Source organism: Neopsephotus bourkii, unplaced genomic scaffold (genome assembly GCF_033783945.1).
Source record: "Neopsephotus bourkii isolate Nb327-2 ecotype Australia unplaced genomic scaffold, CSIRO-AGI_Nbou_v1 NB_272, whole genome shotgun sequence".
Lineage (NCBI taxonomy): Eukaryota > Metazoa > Chordata > Aves > Psittaciformes > Psittacidae > Neopsephotus > Neopsephotus bourkii.
In genome coordinates, this window is record NW_026900781.1 from 4,450,338 (window position 1) to 4,474,732 (window position 24,395).

General features: G+C 40.1%; 1 protein-coding gene across 5 annotated transcripts in view; it reads left to right on the forward strand.

The window, feature by feature from the left end:
- The window catches only part of MBOAT1 (membrane bound O-acyltransferase domain containing 1), a 54,320-nt gene that overhangs the window by 15,451 nt on the left and 14,474 nt on the right, over positions 1-24,395 (forward strand). For 3 of the 5 annotated variants that reach the window (XM_061346404.1, XM_061346399.1, XM_061346400.1), the window contains exons 2-6: positions 8,701-8,846; positions 9,350-9,427; positions 11,383-11,478; positions 20,731-20,786; positions 22,751-22,805. In XM_061346404.1, the coding sequence (XP_061202388.1) occupies positions 8,701-8,846; positions 9,350-9,427; positions 11,383-11,478; positions 20,731-20,786; positions 22,751-22,805 (431 nt within the window). The remainder of the gene's footprint in view (positions 1-8,700; positions 8,847-9,349; positions 9,428-11,382; positions 11,479-20,730; positions 20,787-22,750; positions 22,806-24,395) is intronic. The other 2 variants (XM_061346401.1, XM_061346403.1) reach the window with 2 other exon arrangements.

The following is a 24,395-nucleotide window of genomic DNA, read 5'->3' on the forward strand; positions in this document are numbered from 1 at the left end:
AATTGGTGCTGGCTATCACAGGTACGAATAGGAATCGTTGCTGGATATCTCGGGTACAACAAAATTTCATCATGCTATATTTTGGTATTACTCACTGAGAGAACAGTAATTACTGAGTAGTGGCAGAGCCGCTGTGCATAAATGATCACTACTTAGATTTCTGTCCAACATACAGGATCATTACAGTTCAGTGTATGAGCTGCTGATAGCAAGCTAAAGCTGCTTTGGGTCAAGTGCACACATTAAATGTATCAGTCATCAAAGGTAGATAGATGTACAGGGGTGTGACAGCACTATGATGTAGATTTGACTTCTCAAGCTTACTTTTGACTTTAATGTTTTTCCTTTAAAATTTCTGATGATTCGGGGTTTAATCTGTTCTATAGCTGTGTTTGAGTGTCCTGGTAGTGATTATTGTGCTAGTGGCTTCATAGAGCTAATCCAGAAAGAACATCTGTTTCAAGTTTATAGTCTAAATCATGGAAGGATATTTGACCCTTAAGTAGGGAAGCAGCAGAATTTACCCAGGAAAACAGCACAACAGGCCAAAATACTGTCAGTTTGGCATATTTTGCTTTAACAACTCCATATTCCATATGCGACAGCAACAGAAAAGCCAGGGCTATGAGAATTTAGTGCTGCTTTTCAAGAGGAAAAATAATCTTTAATTAGTCATGCATTATATTCTCTCTCTCTCTGTTCCCTTCCCTGAGAGAAATTCCCTTTTCAAACCTTTGCCTCTTCCCCCCCCCCATCTTCTACAGGACATCTGCCAACACAAAGTCAGAGAAATGAGTTGTTTCAGTATAATATCGGAGATGTGACTTTTCAGTGGTTGTATCAGTATTTCCCCAGTGGAAATGAATTTGTCTCCTCTGATCCATGCTGCTTGCAATTCACAGTGCCTGGCTTTAGACCAAAAATACAGCATCTTGCAAGTGGTAGTCAATTCTGATTTTTTCACAAATGCCTGTTTGTGCTGGCTGTTGGCGCACTGAGTTCTATGCAGAGCAATGCTACTGTGGGCAATAAGGGGAGCTGCACATGAATCCTTTTCCTTCATGGAAGCCTAAGTCAAAATTATAGCAGCGGGAATTCTGATGCTGCTTCTGTGATATCATTTTACTATTTTGGGGTGTTTGTGCCATCCCTGCGTAGAGCTAAATGATCTCTGCAGAGAATATTTGTCCTTATGGTTCATAAAAACAGTCTGGGAGATCAAAATATTTTGAAAAATTTCAGTAAGTATCAGATATCTTTGAGATGATCTGATTAAAGAATATTCCACCTCTCATTCTTAACACACCCATTTAAAATATCACAATTTGGATGTTATGAAACGCTATCATAAGGGCAGGTCTGTTTTTCAGCATTGAAGTAGAAATCTCTCCAGCAAAGTGAAGTTAAACATGTTTTTTGCTGAATGTCTTTTGTTGTATGTGCAAAATAGTCTTTTAAACAGAGAAAACAAGTTATCACACTTCCATACTTCTTGTTTTATTCTTTGGAAAAAAGATATCATCCTGGAAGATGGGGCTGATATCTGGCGAAGTGGAATGCTTTATTATGGCATCCCTTTCCAAAATACTACCCAAGTGCTGCTGGACTCCACAGGCAGTGGTTTGACTTGAGAAGAAATTGAGTACTGAGCTTTCAGTAGTCTCTATTAACATGGTTACTTATGCTTTGCCAAATACTGAAAACAGCTGTTTGGTGATCTATGGTAAGTTTGTGAATAGAAGAGACATTCTAATTTATCAGATAAAAACCTTGTAGCAGCCTCTAAACTAATGTACAGTAGGTTGTTAGCATACAGCAGAAAATACAGAGTATCTTAACCATGGGATACAACTTCATCTTTATAGTAAGTCACCATAGGAGGCCTCTACTCATACACTTTATATTGTTCAGCAGACGAACTGCAGATTTCATGCCTTATTCTCTCGTTTAGCTGGTAAGCACAAGACCTGGTAGAGATATCTTCTGTGATACCTATAACGTGAGGACAGTTTGCATCATCAGCTGCACATTGAAGTGAGCACGGACCTGAATGCTAGCTGGGAATATTCTGGCATCCTGACTGTGCTATAACACACTTGTACCTCTGTGAACATGTGTGAATGTGCACCATGCTTTTTTTGTGTCCAGAGTTTGAGTGCTGTGGGGGGCACATCAGCACCTTGTCATCCAACAAATGGCAAGTTAGCAGTGTGATTTCTTATAGTGATTTTAATAGTGAATGAATTATAGCATTAACAGGAATTTTGCTTGCAGAGGGCTGTCTGGTTTGGGTAATGGACTTACTTGCCATTTGGAGTTTGGAAAGAACGGCGTGGTCAATTTTTACATACTCCTAGATTTTTGGAAAATGAGATCAGTTTTTCTGCTAGTGTAAGGGAGGAATAAAGTAGTAAAGGAAAAGCAAAGTATTTTTGTGGTCAAGATAGAATGCAGGAATTTTCTTCCTGATACTAAACTACAAGGAAAATGTTAAAACACTAAAATAACAGACATATGTCTGTTATTTAATAATGTGCTTAAACTTACTTATTTCTTCCTAGAGTGTGATCTAGTTACCTTCAAATGTCTGTTACCACTTTTTACAATAGGAATATTTGAAGATGCATGGCTTAGGGGAATTGAAGCTTCCTGAGGTGGATGATTAGCAGCTTACCCTGAGCTATGGTAAGCAGTGACCAAGGCTATTTGCAATGGTTTGATGGAAAAGTGTAAAGCCAGGCTTTGCCTCCTCTAGTATTTTCTGTTCCCCATCCCAAGAATTTTTAACAAGGAAAATAACTTTCCAATTTCTTCTTGTAAGAGTTTCATGGGGGTTTTATTCAGTCACTTTTGGTGTACCAAACAACATATTTGCCAGTCTCTTTTGGAAATATTCTATGTCTCCATGTTCTCCAAATACTGAGATTTCAAGACACAGGTATTTAATGCCAGGTATTTGGGACTTTTGTGACTTGTCAACTGGCTTTTGCCCTTGACAATGCCCACCTGCAGATGGTTAATGAGACCTAATAAAACATACAGCAGAAAGTCTTATTTTTCCCCTGAGAATGGTTAGGAGGTTGAAGAGATGACTTTTCCATGTAATATGCCCTGCCTGTTGATGGAGACAACTGAAAAGGTGGCTCCAGGTCCCTAGGAGTTAGTGTTTCCCCTTCCTACAGTACCAGTCCAACATTTGCCAAGTTGGTTTCACCCCATTACAAATGTGACAAGATGCAAAGGCTTGAGACAGATGGAACTAACCTTTCATGTACTTTGAGGGCTTTGATTTTAACATAAGGGGGATATTGATATTTTAACATAGGGGGATCTTGAAACTGTTGTGTTTGATTGTTCTAGTGTCAACATCATAGATGCTTGCTTGGTTGGTTTGATCTGATTGCTAGCTTCACATAAAACTCAGATTTGCAGTATAAATGTCACTTTGAGATATTTCAGCTATAGAATTTGAATGGATAAAGGGGTGAACTACATTTTTGGTTGTTTTTTTTTTTTTTCCCACATTGTTCATACCTGGTGTTTACATGTTCTGGACCCATCTAGTCTTTTAAAGTCGAGACTATTAGATATTAAAGAACTTCTTAACCAGACAACAATAATGATCAACCCAGTTGGCTGGAGCTGTTCCAAATTTTCTCTGTCTCCAAAAGTACAGATATCTTGTTCCTGCATTGCAAGGCTGTCTTCAGCTGGCTGTGACTCAGATACAAGTCTTCCAGATGGTGTTCCAGGATACTGTGATGAGACTGCCTTTTTGCTTTCCAATGTTTAATCATGGAAAATGAAAGGAAGATAGTATCTTGTTTTGGCAACATATCATATGCTCCTATTCCTACTTCTATTGCATCTTGCTTGCTGGAGCATAGAAGAAAATGACGATAAAAAGCCGAAATGTTTCTTTTCTGCTGGTAAAGTTGAAACCACATGTACAAAATTTGATGGCAACACTGAATAAATGCACCTAGCTAAAAACAGGGGTTAAATAGTTTATAAGGGTGAGTTGCAAGGAGAAGTGTTAGTTCTTATAATTTCTTTTCTATTTCCATGTTGTTTTTCTGTGGACACAATCTATCAATATTCAGAAGCCTTCAATTTACTGTTTACAAAACCTTTTTTACAGCAGTGGAAATAACCAAAAGGGAATAATATGAAGTCTTTTCTCTTTGGGAAGGGAAAGAGAGAAATGTGTGACTTACTTCACTTGTTATGCAGTACAACATTACTTGAAATTTCAGTGATCTATTTACTTATGTACCTTAAATGCTTAGAGAATAAAATTAATGCATGTTAAATAAAATGCAGCAAAGTCACTATTGGATGAACTGGCTGTCTTTGTACATACGTGAATGCTGGGTGTGTTTAAAAAGTTACATGTAAATAACTATATAAAAGGCAGTAGTCATACAAAAAGCTACCACATCCCTTGATTGCTCTGTGGAGAACAGACCAGATCTGGTCTGCTACCAGAGCTGGTGCTCAGTTTTAAATATGGAGTTCAGCCTGCCAAGCAGAATGAATTTTTTCTAGCATATGGAAAGGAGCATCCCAGTTCTACTGGACATTTGTCCTATATTCCTCATACCCAAGAAACAACCAGCTTCCCCTCCCCCCTCCCCCACCCCCTTTGTGATGGCTTATAGTTAAGAAAAGATTTGGCCTTTTTATCCAAGGTTTCAGCTTGGCTCAGGTAAACTCAGCGGAAATGATCCTCCCCCTCTACTCGACCCTGGTGAGGCCACATCTTTAGTATTGTGTCCAGTTCTGGACTCATCAGTATAAGAAAGACAAGGAGCTACTGGAAAGGATCCAGTGGAGGGCCACAAAGATGATCAGGGGTTTGGAGCATCTTTCTTATGAGGAGAGATTGCTGGGCTGTTTAGTCTAGAGAACATAAGACAGACAGAGGACCTTATTAATGCATATAAATATCTCAGGGATGGTGCCAGACTCCTTTCAGTGGTGTGCAGCAACAGGACAAGGAACAATGGCCATAAACTAAACCACGAGAAGTTTCACCTCAACATGCGAAAGAACAACTTTACATTGAGGGTGGCAGAGCCCTAGAATGGGCTGGCCAGAGGGGTTGGGGAGTTTCCCTCTCTGGAGACATTCAAAACCTGCCTGGACATGTTCCTGTGTAAGCTGCTTTAGGTAGTACTGCCTTGGCCAAGGGGGTTGTAACAGATGATCTACAGAGGTCCCATTCAACCCCAATGATTTTGTAATTCTGTGATCTGCGGAAGTATTCTGCAATTACTCAGCACCTCTAAAAGTCAGTCTTGTAGTAAACTGCATGCTAGACCTTGCAGTGAGCTCTGCTCAGATAAGTTTGTTCTTCAGATTGAACCCCACGGAAATCGGAGGTCATTTTAGTGCACTCAAATTCTAAGTGCAGGTTTATAGGTGGACAGGTAAAAGAAGTATTCTCCAACGCTATTTCTCAATGTTCTTGTTCAACAGGTACCAAATATGTCATGGATGACAGGAAGGTTTTATCAGTAACTTCTGTATTTACTTGGTTTTCTTGTTCATTGCTATCCTTCTCCCAGTCCTTCTGCTGATGAATCTTTGAAACTGATCATGTTGTTTTTAATGTTTATATGTTATTGTAGATATACACAAAAAAAACCTGAACCTGAAAGCCTTAGTGCAGCATTGCTGCCTGTCAGGAAAACATGGTCAGGGAGGAGAGGAACCTGGAAAGCTACTGAAGAGTTGTGGTGGCTGCAGTTCAGAAGGAAGGGCAAAGGCGTGAATGTTCTCGGCCAGTGAGCAAAAGTCTTATCTTTCTGCATTTCAGACTGCATTTTTTTTGTATCTGGAAGTCTATCGCCCAAGCAATGCATTGGGTGCAGCTTTCTCGATGTTATTGTGATAAGTCACGTAATGTTCATATGACACTGAGGAATCCTGGTTTGTGTTGGTACCTCTGACACTGCCTCTGTCATTTATGGATCCTGAAGAAAAGGGGGATTTTGAATCATATCTGTAACTTCTAAAGGTGTGTTGCAATCATTCTTCTGTTAGGTACTTTCTAGCTTAATTCATTACAAAAAAATGTAAACTAGTATTCTGAGACGATTGCTTGCTGAGTACTTTAGGTCTCTGATGTTTGGTTGCTCTGCAGTAACAACCCTTTTAACTTGAAAGCTGATTGAAATGTAAGGCTAGCATGTACTTATGCTTCTATCCTAGTAGAAGGCTTTACCCCTGCTCTTGCAAAAACAGCGCAGAGGAGACATTGTCTCGGTTCCTTCGTACAACAAATTAAAGATGTGGTAGTGGCATGGTTGATGTTCCCTGCTAACTTTAATCCAAGTAGCACCAAGTAGCAAGCAACAGTGTAGGTATGCAAGGCTGCTGTGCCGTCATATACTGTGTGTTAGCTTGTGATGAAGTCTCTGCTGCTTGCTTTCTGCTGCCTTGGCTATGTAAATGCTGTTATAAGTGTGTCTAATATGGGGTCTTGCACTTTCATTTTGCTGTGTGCGTGAACCTCTTAAGTCCCAATATTTTTAACATCTCAAGCTGAACATACAAGAACTGACTGAAAGTAAAAGGCACTTAGCTGCTTATCTTGATGTTTTTTACTGGTCTAAAGCCTCTATGAGTGATGCTGCACAGAAGCAGGTATTGTCTTTTAAACAATCAGCCACATCAGGTTTCTTGGAGTCTCTGCACTTTCCTTCTTTATACTGAATCAGATGAGCTCTGCATGCCACAAAATTGAGCTGCTGCACTGGATGTAAGAGTATGAAGTAGGCTAAAGTGGTATTAAGGTTCACTGAGTTGTCATTGGTGAACTGGCATCCATCAATGTTAGAAGCTTGCTTAGAAAGGATGCAATCAGAGCATCCCTGTAGGGCATGTACTCTCATCAGTCATTTCTGTGGCACCTATGGCTGTGGAAGGAGGGGAGGGAGGAGTTAAATGTTCTGAGTGGAGCTGTATGGTAATAGACCAGATGAGAGTTTGGGGTTTGTATTGCAGCATTTGGGCTTTTTGAGACCAGTGTAACTTTGTTCTCTTACTTTTTAAATCTTGCATGGAAAATAAGAATTGCTTGCATTTAAGTCTAGCTCTGTGATACCATCTGTAATAAACGCTGGTTGCTTACAGGAACAAAAAATAAATTGATATTGTCTTTGCTCTAGAGAACTAAAATTCAGCATATCCAAGTATTTAAATTGTTGCATTATTCTATTGCATGGCTGTCTGCACCACTGAAATAAAAGAACTGCAGCAACGTGCCCAACAAACCTTTAATAAAAACATTTGCTTGTACAGGACTGTGATGGATATAGTCCATGAGAATGAAAGCAGTTTGGGGCTGTAGTATCTTGTTAAACACATTGTAAATGTTCTTGACAAGAAGCCTGCCCAAATCCAACCACCTCTGGACAGCCAACATGTCAGAGCATTTCCAAGTGAGAAATATCATGCTGTCCTGGGCTGACAGCTTTGGATAATCCTCTAATCCAAGTGATTGTTTAAATGTTGCAGCCTATTTAGTTTTGCTCATTCCAGGATGACTTGCTGTTGGGGAGTCCTCAAGGGTGTTTTTTTGTTTTGGTTTGGTTTGTTTTTTCCTTAAAATTAATAATGTTATAAATTAGAAATTTATAAATTTATAAAATAAATTTATATAATTATAAATAATCTTATAAATTGTAAGTAATAAATTAAAAATAAATTTAACTCCCACTATCTGGGGTCCAGGCTAGACTTAGGGATGTATCCTAATGCTATATTCCTCTGTTAGAGACAGTTTCTGAGCTCTGTTTTTCCTCTGACTTCTGTGATATTTGCCGAGGCTGTCAAAGAGAAAGTGACTTCAAGAAGGCAGTTTGATGTCAGTTTTCTTCTGAGGATACTGAAGCTGTTGCTTGTCCTTGTGTTTGATAAGAGCAGCCTTTAGTCAAGGACTGCCTGCTTTCCGAATATACCTGTCTTGTGTTCCCATTGTGATTAGCACCTCCTTACAATGGGGCTAGGCTGCTTTCCCATGCTCTATAGAGACGTACAGTAGCCAAAGAATGATTGAGAAGCATTTTCCCTTAGCTGCCTGTGTGATAGTAGAGCAAAATTGTTTTCTTTGCACTCTTGAACTTCAAAAAAAATGGTAAGCTTGGAGGATGCTGTGGAGTGGAGGATTTCTGCTAAGAAGGCTTTCCAGTTACTGTTTGTGAAACAGCATCACACCAGGATTGTTGGATTTGCCCTTGTTTTTTGGTCTGTGTAGAAATCTGGGCACTAGGACAATGCTTCAGAATCCTGGTCTACTCCCTGGCCTCTGCTTCCTAACATGACAGAGAGGGTGATGTCCCCTGAACCTGGCTTGTGCTGGCACGCCAGTGTTGCTGGCAGCAGAGCAGAGCCCTGCCCTGGGGAGAGTGAGAACAGCCTGGAGCCTGCCGTACCTGGGGTAACTGGAACCTGCTTGTCCTCTTGTCTGAGTTTTTGGGTGTCTGTGTGCTTGTTTAATCCCTTTTGTTGTTGGCCTGGTAAAGTTATCACTTGGGCTCACAAATCAGAATGCTATGAAACAAAAGAGTCATTGCTCTCCCTTTTTCCCCTCCTTTTCCTGGCCCTACTTTTTATTGTTCTGTGGATGGAGAAACTCCTGCCCCTCATCCTGCAAGAATCACAACCATTTTTTTTTTTGTTTGTCTTTTACAGATCAATTTTGTAGCCTGTCAACTCTTTGCACTTCTGGCTGCATTTTGGTTTCGTATTTACTTGGGTCCCAGTCATGCCAGCTCTGCTGTTCGCCATGCATTTGCCACCCTCTTTGGGATATACTTTGCTGTCTTCTGCTTTGGGTGGTGAGTATTGAGTCACCACGTAGACAAGGCTTGGGTTAAAAGTATTTTTAAACTTCATGTTGGCTTTTCTGGATTACATTGTTTTAGTCTTAAGGCACTTTCTATGTTATTCTAAACAATTCCCAAACCCTCAAAGTAAAATGAGCCGTGAAAGTATTTGAGTGAATTGTTTAATCTGTGGTGTTTATTCTGGCAGTTAAAGTCACACCAGTCCGTTGCAAAGATGCCTCTTTTGGAGAAGATGTGTTAAGTGTGAATATGCACTTTGAGTCAGGCTGGTCTTTCTTTCAATGAAATACGCTGACAATATATCTTGGCATAAATATTAACTTCTGATGGATAGCATGCTATAAAGATGTCATTGTCATAATCCATGTTTACTGATACCCTGATATGACATTCCATTTATGTCATTTGCATGGAAAAATATTTCCTCATTCTGAACTGCCAGCCCTTCCAGGTCACGTAGAAATTATCTAAATACTCACTTTGTTGTCTTCAAGGTATTCCATTCATCTTTTTGTCCTGGTGATGATGAACTATGGCATTATGAATATGGCAAGTATTCCCAACATCCACAGGTGAGCTAATGTGGCTGTAAGTCTAGAGACTTTATTTCCCAGTTACTTGAGGAGCTTTGTTCATTCTGTTACAGAAGCAGCTGTAATTTCAATTTGTGTTTTTTGCACTGATACATTGCATCTCCCTATGAAACTGCTGGCCTCAAAAGTTGGCTTTTGCAGGCTTAATAATTTATGCTCAAACCTCTGGTTTCTTAAACATAATGAAGTCATATTCTCCTTGGTCTTGTGTCTTGAGGATTGCTTTCGATAATCCTTTTTAATGTGTTTTCCCTTTGCTGTTTGGCCTTCAGGTATTTTCCACTTATTCTTGAGTTAGGTAGTTCAAATAAGGTCACTGTGGCAGCTTAAGTTAGTGATCTATGAAATTAAGTCTTGCATTTGGTACTGGGCTTTGAGCTTGAAAAGTAGAAAGTACCAGAAATGTCATTGCTTTGAAGCAGAACCTTACAGCATCATCATGAGAAGTTCACCACCATGGGATCTTTCTTTTCCCTATACGAATGTCTGAGAGGAAGAAAGACACTTTAAGACTCCTGAAGTGCTTTGTGAAATGACTGTCTTCCTGACCCAAAGGCAAAAAGTGCTTTCATATGGAAATGAAAACTACATCTTATTTATATCTGCTTCTTTCACTTACTAAGAGGAAGTCCATGTGGAAGAACTCTGTTCATCATTGAGCCTTCTTGTATGGCTACCATACTGTCTGTTAGAGTTCAGCGCATGAGAGTTTTTAAAATTGTGCAGGTGGAGTCATTTGCTTCCCAATCATCTGCACAAATAAGGATTTTTATTTGTAAAACTGCTACTTTATAGCAGGCTAGAAGGATGAGCTGGCAGTTCATCCCACGTCTTTACTTTTGTGTTGGTCTCCCTAACAGCATGCGGTTAATACTGTGAGTGTTTTACAGGTGATTTCTGTCTCTATGCTGTGTGGCTGTTTCTGTAACTGCTGCTGAATGCTCACATCCACATCAGTTTAAGCTGTGGAATGGAAACCCTTTCTTCACTTGTCTTCAGGGCTTGGGCTGGCTGAGGATCTGATGCCTGTCCATGTGATGCAATTCTGGTGTCCCAGCTCTCCATTGAACTGTCTAGTTTGCTTCATGTATCAGTCTGTTTCCGAGTATCCATTCACTTCTTACCTTTCCAGTATCCTCTTTCTTGCTTGGTTAAATACAGGGAGAAGTTAGCTCTATAATGGCTGTATCTTCCCCCACTAGATACTGCAACACTTCCAGTTCTCTGTCCATTCAAGTCTTAAAGAGACAGTGATGCTACTGTCCTGTCTGACATAATTTTGGGATCATCTTAAAAAATAGAGTGAATTTGCCACACCCCAGTTAAGGAATGCTTCTTCAGTTGGCCACAACGATCTTAATGGTCCTTTCCAACCTAAATGGTTCTATGATTCTTCTGGAAGATGGCATATTTCAGCATGTAGAGCTGAAAAGATTAGGCTGTGTCATTATTTGCCTTGATATAAAATCAGGAGAGAGAAAATATCTTGAACTTGAGATATTAGTTTCTGGTACATCTGAGGAAGAGTTGTACATGTAAATAAAGGACTTTTACAGACAAAAAAGGCAGGAGATAACATTAGTGATGTGCATACAGTAGCGCCTGGTTTCAAATACTTGGGTCAAACATTTCAAAATAATATGTGAGGCTGGAATTCTAAAATTTAGATGCCTGACTCAAAGAGTTCTTATTTATTCCATTTCCCACCCCCAGTGTGAGGAGACACCTCTGGAATGTTTGAGTTGGGTACACAACACTATCAGTCCTCTTTGAAAGTTTCTGCCAGATCTTGTAATATGGCTTCAGACTTCTCAACAACCTAATTTGCAAAAGTCGAACTCTGCTCCTAAACAAGCCCCAGATCTATTTGAGTGATTCTAGCTCATGTCGGTACTTGTGTTGGTAACTGTGTGTTCTGTATGTTATGTTTTTAGGTACTCCTTTGTTGTAGCTATGGGATACCTCACGTTGTGCCACATAAGCCGAATATACATATTTCATTATGGTATTCTCACTACAGATTTTTCCGGGTGAGTGAGTCTGTGAGCTGGGTTCTGTGTCAATTAGCATTAGTTGAATTCAGTGTGTTTCAAGAATAATTTTTATGTTATCTGTTGAGCACCTGCAATTTTGTTTCTCTTAAGCTTTTTCTAAGGCTTTTTATTTTGTTGGTTATTCAGGGTTTTTTTTTTTTTTTTGATGTTGTTGTGTTTTGGTTTTGTGGTTTTTGGTTTGCTTATCCATTTATTTGTTTTTAGGAAGGAAGGAATAAACACTGTGTGATTTTTGCATTGATTCATTGTCTCTGCTGTTTTCTTGCTAAGCATTATCTAGTTAGGAAAGTAGACCTTGATTAGCTAAACTTCTCCTAAGATGCTCTAGGTGGAATAAATCTGCACAGTGGCTTGCTGGAGGTGAGCAGCACAGCTGGTTCTCTGGTCCCTGATGGTCTGCCCTGAGAGGTGGGGTGAGCTGCTCTCCTCCACCTTCCTAGGCACTGCCATCACTCTGGGTCATTCTTTGCTGTGTTCTGATTTATCTTGATGCCCCCACTGGGAAGGTGTTTCCCACCCCAGGCACTCCAGTGGGTGGGAGGACAAGACTTGAGCAGGGGTTGAGCGGGTGGAGGAGCTGGGAGGTTTGGTGGGTGGGTAACCCAAGCAGACGGACAAACAGAATCATGTTTGGTGCTGGGCTTACAGGTTATCTCACAGAGATGGGTTGTGGCTGATGTTTGAATAGTACAACTTTTTACATATGGCATGCATTTCTGTGGAACAGTGTTCTTCATGTATACTGTGGTCTCTGATTTAGTAGAGGATGCTTTGCAAAAACACAGCTAACCCTGTATATTTTGTTTATAAGGGGAAAGTATGCTCTTGCATGATTTGAAAACCATGTGCTAATCTGTATTCCACTTGTTTAATTGAATGTCTGAATACAGAGTAATTAGTAACATACTACAAAAAGCTTCTGTAAGCTGGCACAAGTAGGTTGATGCCTTTTCCAAGCCTCTGTCTTCTTATAGGCATAGAGAAGGAAACCAAAGGTTTTTGCTGTCTGTGTGGGTGGTGGATTTAAGGTTTTAATTGCATTTCAGGGAGTAGGGGCAAAGTTCCTATAAGACTTTTGAGGTTAAATTTGTTGGTTTTGTTTTTTTTTTTTTTTTTTGGGTTTTTTTTTTTTTTATTTAGAGGAGGGGGCAGAAATGGTAACTTGTGCGTTTAGACAAATTTAGCTCTGTATTTTTCTGCAGTTCTTTTAATATACAAAGGCATGTCCTGAAAGAGCATGACATACCAAGAAGCCTACAAATGAGATTGGAATGATGTAGGTGTGTGTGTGTATGAGACAGAGAAATGCAAGGAAGCATGCTTTTCTGAGCAGTGTGTTCAGAGGTGCACTGTGAGGTGTATTAGTTGCCTCCCGCTGAAAACGTTTAATAAAGATCCAGCTGAAACTGGGGGTGGAAGAATGGGAATGGTGCTTGTTTATAACATTTTCTGTCTTGATGAAAATGCAGCTACTCTTCTTTAGTGATGAGCTTGAGGATAGTAATGATACTGAATTTCCTCTGTTATTTGATTTTGTTCTGATGTTTCAAGATATAAACCAATTCCTAAATTTCAGTCAAACATAAAGCTGCCAAGTAGCAAACAACTGGAAAATGTAGTATGGATATAGGCTGCATCTTCATGGTGTATTTTGAAAACTAAGACAAAATAAAAATACTGCAGTGATATCAATAAAAACTTGCAATCCAAAGTGCTGAAGCAAAGGTCAGTCTCATAAATCTGTCTTAAAACTGGTTTTCTTGAGCTGTAAATTTTATGTTCTTACTGAAACTTTATGCACATACCTAAACAGATGTGATGACCCAGAGAGACAAAATATACTCGCTGACCACAGTTTTACCATGTATGAGCAACAACTCAACCTCTTCTTGCTCATTCTCCCATGTTTTATGGTTCCACATCTGTTGCATGTGGTAATAGGGAAACATTCAAACCATCTCCTGGCTGAAAGGATGGCATTCAAGCTCTCCCTCAGGACTTCAGAAGCAACTGAGACAGAATCCATGGAGCAATGCCCATTTCCCTCCAGCCTCACACTCTTGGGTGAAGTAGCTGGGGACATACATTGAGAGGGCAAAGCACTCTAAGGGAATCTTTAAAAGGGAACAAAGGGCCTCTCACCTACTGACTTGTGTTTGAGTCCTCAGTATCCTGTAAATCTGATACCTAACCGCAAGTGGGAAGTTTTAATCCACATCAAATAGGCATGTAACCAGTTCTAGCATTATCAGCTTTGCAATGTCAGTTCCCAAAAGTGATGAGCTAGATGCTAAAGGAGTGTTTCACGGTGTTGGTGCTGAAAGCTGGCATACCTTGTTTGTTCTCTTGACCTGCTTTGTGCACTTAACAGCTTGCATGTATAACCCTTTTGATGTGTGCTTGCATAGATTATTTTGGGGGGGGGGGAAGTGGAAGGGGAGGTTCTTTAGTAATAGCTGGTTGTGCTGTTTTTTTTGAGTCTCCCATTTCTAGAACACAGCTTGTAAAATGCAGGTAAAGGTTGGTAGAACAGGGTAAATTTTGAGTCATGTTTTAAGTAAACTGGAAAATGGAGTATCAAACTGTGACTCATCACTTCAAAGTTCAGAAGGAAACTTGTTCACTTCTAATGACTCGTTAATTCTTGCAACCCACGCAAAGGTAGGCCTGGTCACTGATTCCCACAATCAAAACTCTACTTGAGCTGCTTGCAGCAATGTTTTGATTTAAGAGGTTTTCATGAACCTGCTAGTACTTTTGTGAAAACTCCATTATTTTATTTTAACTATGTGCCAGGTTTCAATGGAAACGAGTTCCAGTTTGGTACACCTTAATTTCAATTAGTTTTTAAAAACTCTGTATGTTGGAACAAGTCCAGAGGAGGTCCATGAGGATGATCAGGGGACTGGAGCACCTTCCATATGAAGATAGGTGAGAAAGTTGGGGCTGTTCAGCCTGGAGAAGAGAAGGCTGCGTGGAGACCTCATAGCAGCCTTCCAGTGTCTGAAGGGGGCCTATAGAAATGCTGGGGAGGGACTCTTCATTAGGGACTGTAGTGATAGGACAAGGGGTAATGGGTTAAAACTTAAACAGGGGAAGTTTAGATTGGATATAAGGAGGCAATTCTTTCCTGTTAGGGTGGTGAGGAACTGGAATAGGTTGCCCAGGGAGGCTGTGAATGCTTCATCCCTGGCGGTGTTCAAGGCCAGGTTGGACAGAGCCTTGGGTGACATGATTTAGTGTGAGGAGTCTCTGTCTGTGGCAGGGGGGTTGGAACTTGATGATCTTAAGGTCCTTTCAAACCCTAACTATTCTATAATTCTATGATTCTACTTTACCAAATTTTCATTTCAGTGACATAGTGTAGCAATTTGCTCTTGACTACTTTCTTAAAGAAAACTATTAATTTTTGAACACTGATTGTAGAATAACTGAATGCTGTGCTTCTCTAATTCAAATCAATCTTTCAAACATGCGTATTTTATTTTGCTTGGTTTGCTGTGGCATTTATACGTTGTACCTAGAAAAACTAAATCCTAACTCTCTCTCTTTCTCTCTGTTATTTCTTGTTCTTTATGCTAAGAGGATTATGCTGGTAAGTTGCCTGGTTTCTATACAACTTTATAAAAATGGTAATACTAGCACACAGTTTGGTGGGGTTTTTTCTTTGTATCACAGGCTCAGACTGAGTACAGTAATATTATGGCTTTAGAGATAAATTAGTTTAAAATAAAGGATCTTGATTGGAATTTTTGGAAACTAGTAGTAAACATGGTTTCAATCTAGCAAGCTATATGAACAAATAGAATATGCATGTCATCATCTGGACAGAATTCAGAGGAGCTCCTCATCCATGTGGAAGTTGTATCTGCTTTAATCCTTTGCTTGATTAAGACCATGAAATTTTTTTGTTTCCTCTTTGAATTCTTGCAGTGTCTAAGCAGAATTTCCTAATACTGCAGCTCATTTGGTGACCATGAGGGAATGATTGTGCATATGTGAGTTTCTTGCCATTCCTTACAGAAAAGATCAGTTGTGAAAGTTGCCGCACACTGGCATTGCTTTCAATATTCTGTTGGTCTTAGAGAGAACCATCAGGGAGAATTGAGCAGATATCCTCCCTGCAGATGTCAGCTCTTGCTCTTACATGAACAATTTGGTGGACATCACTCTCCAGAAGGAGTGGACATCTCTTTGTTCTCGCTGTATCCCAAATGAAGAACAGCAGCAGCATTCTCAGCAAACTGCTTAGAAACGGATGGTCATTGAAAAAGCCCTCTCAAAAAGTCGTGTAAGCAGATACTTCAGTAACAAACATAACTTCAGGCAGTGAATTTTTGTTGGGTGGTTAGTGCTTTCTTGCTGTTTTTTTCCCCTCTCAGTGGCTTAGTATCAGCCACAAAAGGAAGGAACAAAAATACAACAGCCTGTTTTCTATGAAGGAAATACTTTTGCAGATGGAAACAAACATAGACATTTTCTGTTACCATGTCAGAGCACAGTGCAGAAATATCGACTGGTCCTGTGAGCTTAGTTTGTTTTTTCTATTTTCTTGTCTTTTAAATATGTGAAGTGTGGTGTGTTGTTGCAGGGCATATTCGACAGCTCTCAGTAACGCTGGTCGCAGCAAGTCCCTAGGGGCAGTACGGCAGCGCAGTTACAGGGTGGATAAGGGGGGTCAGCCTGGTTTCCATGCCTGCTTGCTGCTTGGTTGCTCCTCTGGGCATTTGTCCACTTGAAACTGCACTGAGAGTGTGGTTTAGTGCGAGGTTTCCCTGCCCATGGCAGGGGAGTTGGAACTAGATAATCTTAAAGTCCTTTCCAACCCAAACCATTCTATGATTCTATGATTTATCACTTACCAGTGATTACACAGAAGCCCTGCAAGAGCTGCAATGTGGGAATTAGCCAAAATTCAAGCAGGCAGTCACTACTAGAGAGCTCTGCACAGCTAGTGTATTCCAGGACACTTCTCCAGAAGTAAATACTCTATCAAGTAAAATGCTTCTATGTGAGCTTTCACCAAAAAACCCACATGAACCAAACTGTAAGTTGCTCTGGACGCATGAGTGTGTTTAGTAAAGTATTTTTCCTTCAGCACTTCTTCATTTTGCTGTCGAAAGCAGAAGTAAGAGCCCACTGCCGGTAAAGCTGTTGTGGCATCTCTGGCTTGGCGATCCCTCCAGCAGCACAGTTTGTGCTGTAGCAGAGTGTGACTGTGTGAACTTCTCTTTGTGGCTTCAGGGCTAAAGAGATAAAAGTGAAATACATGTTTGCTGGTTTAGAGTCCTGTCTGCAATAAGCCTTTTGACTCCACCTCCTCTCTTAGTGAAATCAGGTCAGTGGAAACTATTTCTAGTAAGCATGTGCCAGACTCCTCGATGGGATTACCTAAGGTCAGGCAGACTGTGCTTGTCTTTTCTCTCATAAGCGCTGAAGCTTGCTCAGTGTAGAAGCCAGCCTATGATATGGGGAGGATCCCCACAGCAGTCTACAAATGATGCTGATCTCTTTGTTTCCACTGGCCTGTGCTTCTGGGCAAATTTATTACATTGAGAGAAGCCATGTTTAAAAATTACATTAGCTGGTATGTTTTCAGTTGGAAGGTTTAATTAGGGGGGTAAAACCCACTGCAGAGTGCTCTCTGTAAACTGTTGGAATTTTGTCTTCCTTTTTAAGGTTATTTTTTAGTATTTAACATAAGGTAAAGACAGTTCCATTGGTTGGTTGCTTTATTACTTCATTATTATTTGTTGAAGTTTCCTATTTCATACTGATTCCCTGGGAGAATTTTTCAAGGTGTTTGGAAGTTTTATAGGTTTGTGAGATTTTCTTCTTTTTTGTAGCACTGCAGACTTTTTCCAGTAGAGTCTAAGGTTTAAAATATTATCATGTAGGAAACAGGTGACTGTATGTGATATAATGCAATATTTTATCTATTGACTTATGCAACATTTTATTGCTTTTTAAATTAGAGCTTGCTTAAAAGGCTGAATAGAAATGATAATTCAATGCTATGGACAAGTTTTAAATCAAACCCCACATGTCTATTTAGGAAATGATGGTACTAATTCCACCCTATATTACATGTATTTAGATGTATTTCTCTTATCTGATTTTTAATACTGCTTCAAGACTTGCATCCTCATGCATTGCACTGCACTTCCTTCTGGGAAAATAAAAACAGTCCTAGACTTGCTCTGTGCATGTGTGAGATGAGAATAGATTGGTGAATCCCCAGGGAGAAATGGGATGGGTGTAAGTGTGCAGAAGTGCAGTATCCGCAACCCAAAGGGATGCCAGAAGAAGGGGGAGATCCACTACTGCCATTGTTTTGTTGTGCTCTGCCCTTATCTGCAGTGAAGGCTTGGCTCCCCATTGGAATCAAGTCAGTGGGGGAATGGTATATGGGTGAGGGAGGAGAAAGATGCTCCCTGTTTACTTGAAACCTTGCTTACCCTTTGTGTGAAGCTTTTGATGGTATCTGATACTGATCTTGTGAAAGATCTAGAGGGTATCATCTTATTGCCACTGTACAGCTGGTTTCCACCTTCCTGGTTGGATTATAGAAAAGATATGTAGATGTGTAATACAATGATGGCAGGAGAGAGAGCTGAAGGTATCTTGGATGTTCTTTGTGGATCTCCCTCTCACCCACAGTGTCAGCAGCATCACTTTTGTGCTTGCATGTCTCCTCTAGAGTGGGGACTTGAGGCAGGCAGACTGTCTTCTCTGATTAAGTGCAGGAAAAGCTGACTTGTTCTGCTAGGTTTCAATGTGCTGTCAATGAGGCAATGAATTCCTAATATAGATGAAGAGAACCTCTCTCTTCTCTGTTTATACGTCGTGTGACTTTACTGCAGGCTGCACTTTGCTCCCCTCAGTTAATCAGCATATCAAGATTGTTTGCATTTTGGTTCTCTGGCTTACAGTGGGGGGCCCAATTTTCTAAGACAAGTGTCTAAATTTAGGTGCTTAAAGGCATACAGTTTTGGCTCAGAGCCTGAGGTTTAAAGTTACCCACTTCAATATTGGCATAAAGTCCTTATTGTAAGAAACATACGCAACAAATTTAACCAACTTGGAACAAGTGTTAGTGTTCACCCACAAAGCTAATAGGTCAGGCACTGACAAAATAAAAATCTGTGTTTATTGCAGTAGAACTGCTGCATCACTGACAGCCTCTCTCTCTCTTAAGGATTTAAAAAGAATCTGCTTTCTCATATGCTTAAAGAATCTGGATTTATTTATCTTTGAAAGGAAAGCTAAATTTTGTCTGAATGGGAAAACCTACTTTGAGAAATAGGATGTTGAAGGTAATGCTGAAAACAGCTCATGAATATTTTTTATCGAAAGATGAGTTAGAATAAAAATTAGAATGACTTTTTCATAATATTGGAGTTGCTTAGAAGGTGAAAGTCATTGCTATATTCTTCCATTCCTTAGCTGCCATCAGCAGTCTAGATAACCCAAAGACAGCTGGTGTATAAACCCTTGTGTTAGAGTTGTATTCCAGATCTCTGTATATTTAAGCATGTTCTGGGTTTTATGAGTGAACTTTTTTAACTGACATTTCACGTAGAGACTGATGAAGTGATAAAAATAGTTTCTGATTGAGAAATTGGCTGATACTGCATATTCTCTGGTTTTGGGTAGAAAACGCAAATTACAAGTGGACTCCTGAAAAAGGTCAGCCATAATTAGTACTGAAAAAAACCCAAAACAAAACCAAACCCACTTATGAAGAAAGACTGTCTTTTTCCAATATTATTGTGTTTGCCATACTTAGCATATAAATTACCTTGATAATCAGTTTGGTTTATCATAGTGGGATAATTGGTTTGCAAACTGTTTATCTTAGACATTGAGTTTACATTTGATTGTAACCAGTAGGTTGATCTAGTCAAGGATGGTATGGAATCTCGAAAATCTCTGCAGAACATGAACATTTGTTATTTTAGATAGATTTATCATTGATGGTAATTTTCATTCTACTACAATATTTTAACTGGATAGCCATAATATTTGGAGTAATCATCTATGTCTCTTTCTCTTTAAAAAGTTCCGTATAATGGTCAAACTCTATAAACATCATGTACACAAACTTGGGTTTTAATTTCCATGTTGAAGATGTCATTTGTGTTCAAGAAGAAACCTCTGTATGGTTTATGTTGAAAATTTATCACAATCCATTGCATTAATCCTCAGCACAGACAAATCTCTTCTGTGGTACTGGTTTTACATATCACAATTAATGCTTTTAAATAATGATGTATCCTCGTCACCCATTACAACCTTCTGGTGCCTGTGGTTGTGAACGTCTCAAAGGTAGTGTCATTCCAGATCAGGTTTTGTGTTTATGGCTCCACAGCCCTCAGAAGCTGTATGTGATTCACAATTAGCCCTGGAACCTGTGCCTATGAGGGACTAGTTAGTTGTACCTAATGGTTTTCCACTCATCTTTCTTATTATTCTTTTGAATTCTCCTGGCTGCATCCTTTACCCTCATGGGGACCAGCTACTGATGCACCAAGCTGAGATTCACTCTTTTTTCTCTCCATTTTTTTTTTTCCCCTCCAGCAGCTCACATTTCCCACAACGCTAAGAAGCTCTATAAAACTGCAGATAGGAAGTATACACAGTCTTGTTGAACGCAGTGGCTATTCCTACACTGCTTGTCTGGTTCTGACAGCTATTCCTTATTTGCATGCAGTCCTAATTAATTGATAGAGGTATTCATGAGGGGAAATAAGCTCATGCATCTGCAGAGTTGACAATTTTTTAGGACACTGAGGAGACAGACAATAGGAGAGTAACAGTAAGAAGCAATAGAGTTATGTCACAGCAGTATTGCTGTATTCTACTGTTGTGCTGTATGGGGCTTAAATTTGGTCTTTGCTTGAAAAGAAAACTAGCTGATTGCAGAAGCTTGTATTTCCTAGTGGTGCAATTCCTCCTGAATTACAGTTTGCACTGCTGCAGGATGGGGAGAAATAAAGTAAGGCTTTGGGCACATTTAGCAATTTAGAATTCCAGTGTGAGCTACTGTGGGGTTGTTTTGAACCCAGGCAATTGTCTTATGCCTGAGTGCCTCCTTCAGTTTTAATTGGATGTTTTCCACTTGTTGCAAGTACAGTTATGCCTTTTAAAGGGATAAAGATATTCAGTAAGAAAGTTGGGAATAATCCGTATTACAAGACATGTGACTGTTGTTTTTCTTTGTTATAGTCCTCTGATGATAATTACACAGAAGATCACAACACTTGCATGCCAGTTACACGATGGTAAGAAAAGGAATTTCTTCCCATGTTTTGAAGACAGTCTTTTTATTCCAGTGCATTCTGTGGTTGAGTTACAGAGTGGATGAAATAGTTCAGCGAGCTGCCCCAAATAAAGAAGAAAAATGTTTTTGTGGTTGAAAATTAGAAACTTCAGGTTTTGATCACTTCTCTAGGATTGAACTGTCTTTGCAGTAAGAAAGACAACCAGTTTTCCCCTTAGGTGCTCCCTGGGGGGGTCTTATTTGGATTTTAGCTAGTACTGGTATCTGGTATTTAGATTCTACAGTGCACCTCCATTAAGCTCTCTGAAGGTGTTCCTGATTCTCAAAAATCAAGAGCTGTGTTTGATACGTAGGTTGAGTCAATAACATTAATGCAGCAAAAATATGCTATCATTGATACATACAATGTTAATGTACTCCATGGGTTATGAGATGGAATTCAATGGCTTTTTTCCCAGTGCAGGGAGAATCACAGTTGCAAGCAAAATAACATTGTCTTCAGTCTTGTGCTGCGCTGTGACAAAGAGCATTATTATTTCCCAGTAAAATGCCTGTGTCTAGTACAGCTGTAAGGCTAGAAATGTCAATCATCATCATTGTGATGTGAATTTCTGATGGTCTGAGACCCATTGCATTATAAGCTGTGGTGACTAAATGAGTAGCCTGCTATAGAATTGTTATGATGTAAAATTTAGGAGATGCACCTAGATGCACACCTGAAATATTTAAGGTAAATGAACAGAATGAAAAGATAACAGCAGATACAGGAGTCTTTTAAGAAAACCAAAAATCCTACAGATTAGTGATGGTGGAAAAAGCTCATTACATTCTGAACCTCCATACATAGTGCAGTTGAAGCAGCTTGTGGTTCAAGAATCAGTGACAAATATCTATTTGTAAAAATGGAATGCAGCTGCCCATAAATGGAAACAGACAAACAAAATAGCCAGCCCCTTAGGTAATTAAATGCTTAATTGTTTCCCTGGAACTCAGACCCTCTCAGTATTTGCAAACTGAAAGAATGGAGAGAGAATGGAAATGAGCAGTTTATCAGCAGTCTTTTTAGGAAACGGGTCTTGTATTTGTGTGTATTGGTAATTATGGCCACAACGTTTAGAACAGTTGTGTTAATTGATGCCAAGCCCCTGATCTTGTGAAGCTGTGTATGTGCATGCTCAGCTTCCAGTGCTGTGACTTGTGCCATGGTGAGTTGTTCTGCTGAAGCCAGTGGGATCCCTCACGGTATGTGCAACTTAAGCTTCAGAGTGAAGGTTTTGAGATATTTGCTATGAGCTGTGAACAGTATGATGAAGGCCATCATAAAAGACTTTTCGATAGTTTACCTGGGCAGCGAGTCTGTGTTCTGCCTCTGGCCCCAAAGGTCTTGTGGACTCAACAGGAGGTCACCCTTCCAGCCTGGACAATTCCAGATTATTACTGATATGTGTGTTTAGGCTTGCTCCAGCAGCAGGCAGCCTGGCTGCTCGTTCACACCAGTGGAGCTCCTGCTCACTAAAGAGTCTGTTTCTCTTCCATTGTCCACTCCTCCTGCTGTGAAATGCTTCATTTCTCAGCAAGAAGCCAGTGGGAGCCTTGTGCTTAAATGAGCCACTGCCTTATGGCAGCAGGGGTTTTTCCAGGCCAGTAGAGGCTGCTGGGGGGTGCTGCCAGCTAACGGCACTGAGAGTTGCATCATGTGTGGAGAATACTACGGCTGCTTTTTCTGAAAGTGTAGCACAGGTGTAAAAAGGGGCAAGAGGTAAGGAACTGGGTGAAGAGGTGGAGTAGAACATGAGTATACTTGATCTGAAAGTCAGGAATTGAGCTGTATTACAACTGCCAGTGACAAAATCTTAAAGTTTATAGTTAAAGTAAGTTATCTGTGGGATACAAATATAAGGTTTACGGGTAGCTTTCACTGTCTGGCTTTCGGAAAGATCTAATGTGGCTTTTATTTCTCTCTAGGAATAGGGCGACAAGCTGAGGAACTCACTGCTGAGCAGAATCGGCTTGCTGTAAAGTAAGAATTTAATTTTTCTAGTGGTTTGTGTTTAATTTCATCCAAAGAAGTTCAGGGTTTAGGTTGCTTAATGACATGGACATGAAAACATTCTCTTCTTTCCAGCTCATGATAAGCCAAAAGTCCTACCTGAGTTTTTTTCTATCTGGAGCAGTTTTGGTTTGTAATGCTGCTGTCAGTACTCTCCTTACACAAATATATACTCTCTGCTTTCTTTCTTATTTCTTTAGTCTAACACTTCTGTCTTTATCACCCTGTGCTGGTCGGTAAAGCACTGAAGTACTTGGCAACATCTCATTGACTTAAATATAAACTCCACATGCAACAAAATTAGTCTTCGCTGAATCAACTCGTTTATATTCAAGCCAAGACTGTACTATATAGACTTTTGGGTGTTGTCTTCATCTTACCTTTGATATGTTATTTTTGCAAGCAGAATACTCCTCCTCTGTCAGCAAACCACTGTAGTAGTAAAAATCTGTTTGGGTTTGAATCTGCCACTTCAAGTACTGCTTTTCTTTGCTATACTTCTTAGATTCTGAAATTTTATTTTTCCTAGCTCCCTCTGTAATGTTAACAGTCCTAGTCCTTCGCGTTGTGTGACTTGTCCTCTCAGGTTTTGGAGGGAAACTGCATGTTCGTCATATCTTTGAGCACCTTTTTTTTCCCCCTAATTTATCTCTCAATACACATGCAGGATACAGGTTGGTTAGTTTTTTTTTTTTTATTTCTTCTTTTTTTCTTGAAGAATTAGTGTTACAGAATTAGTCTTAGAACCATAGCTACTATTCATAGAATCATAGAACCATAGAATAGTTAGGGTTGGAAAGGACCTTAAGATCATCAAGTTCCAACCCCACTGCCATGGGCAGGGACACCTCGCTCTAAACCATATCACCCAAGGCCTCGTCCAACCAGGTCTTGAACACTGCCAGGGACGGAGCATTCACAGCCTCCCTAGACAACCTATTCCAGTGCCTCACCACCCTAACAGGAAAGAATTTCCTCCTTATATCCAATCTAAACTTCCCCTGTTTAAGTTTTAACCTGTTACCCCTTGTCCTGTCACTACAGTCCCTAATGAAGAGTCCCTCCCCAGCATCCCTATAGGCCCCCTTCAGATACTGGAGGGCTGCTATGAGGTCTCCGTGCAGCCTTCTCTTCTCCAGGCTGAACAGCCCCAACTTTCTCAGCCGATCTTCATATGAGAGGTGCTCCAGTCCACTGATCATTCTCGTGGCCCTCCTCTGGACTTGTTCCAACAGATCCATGTCCTTTTTATGTTGAGGACACCAGAACTGCACACAGTACTCCAAGTGAGGTCTCACGAGAGCAGAGTAAAGGGGCAGGATCACCTCCTTTGACCTGCTGGTCACCCTCCTTTTGATGTAGCCCAGGATACGGTTGGCTTTCTGGGCTGCAAGCACACACTGCTGGCTCATGTTCATTTTCTCATCGACTACTCACTATGAAATGTTCAAGGCTGAGGAAATTATTTCCTTCATTTCCAAGGCAGAAGATTCAGCCATCAGAAAATCTGCTGATGAGCCTCTAAAAGTAAGGAGGGAGTAATTTCTTGAAAAGCAAAAA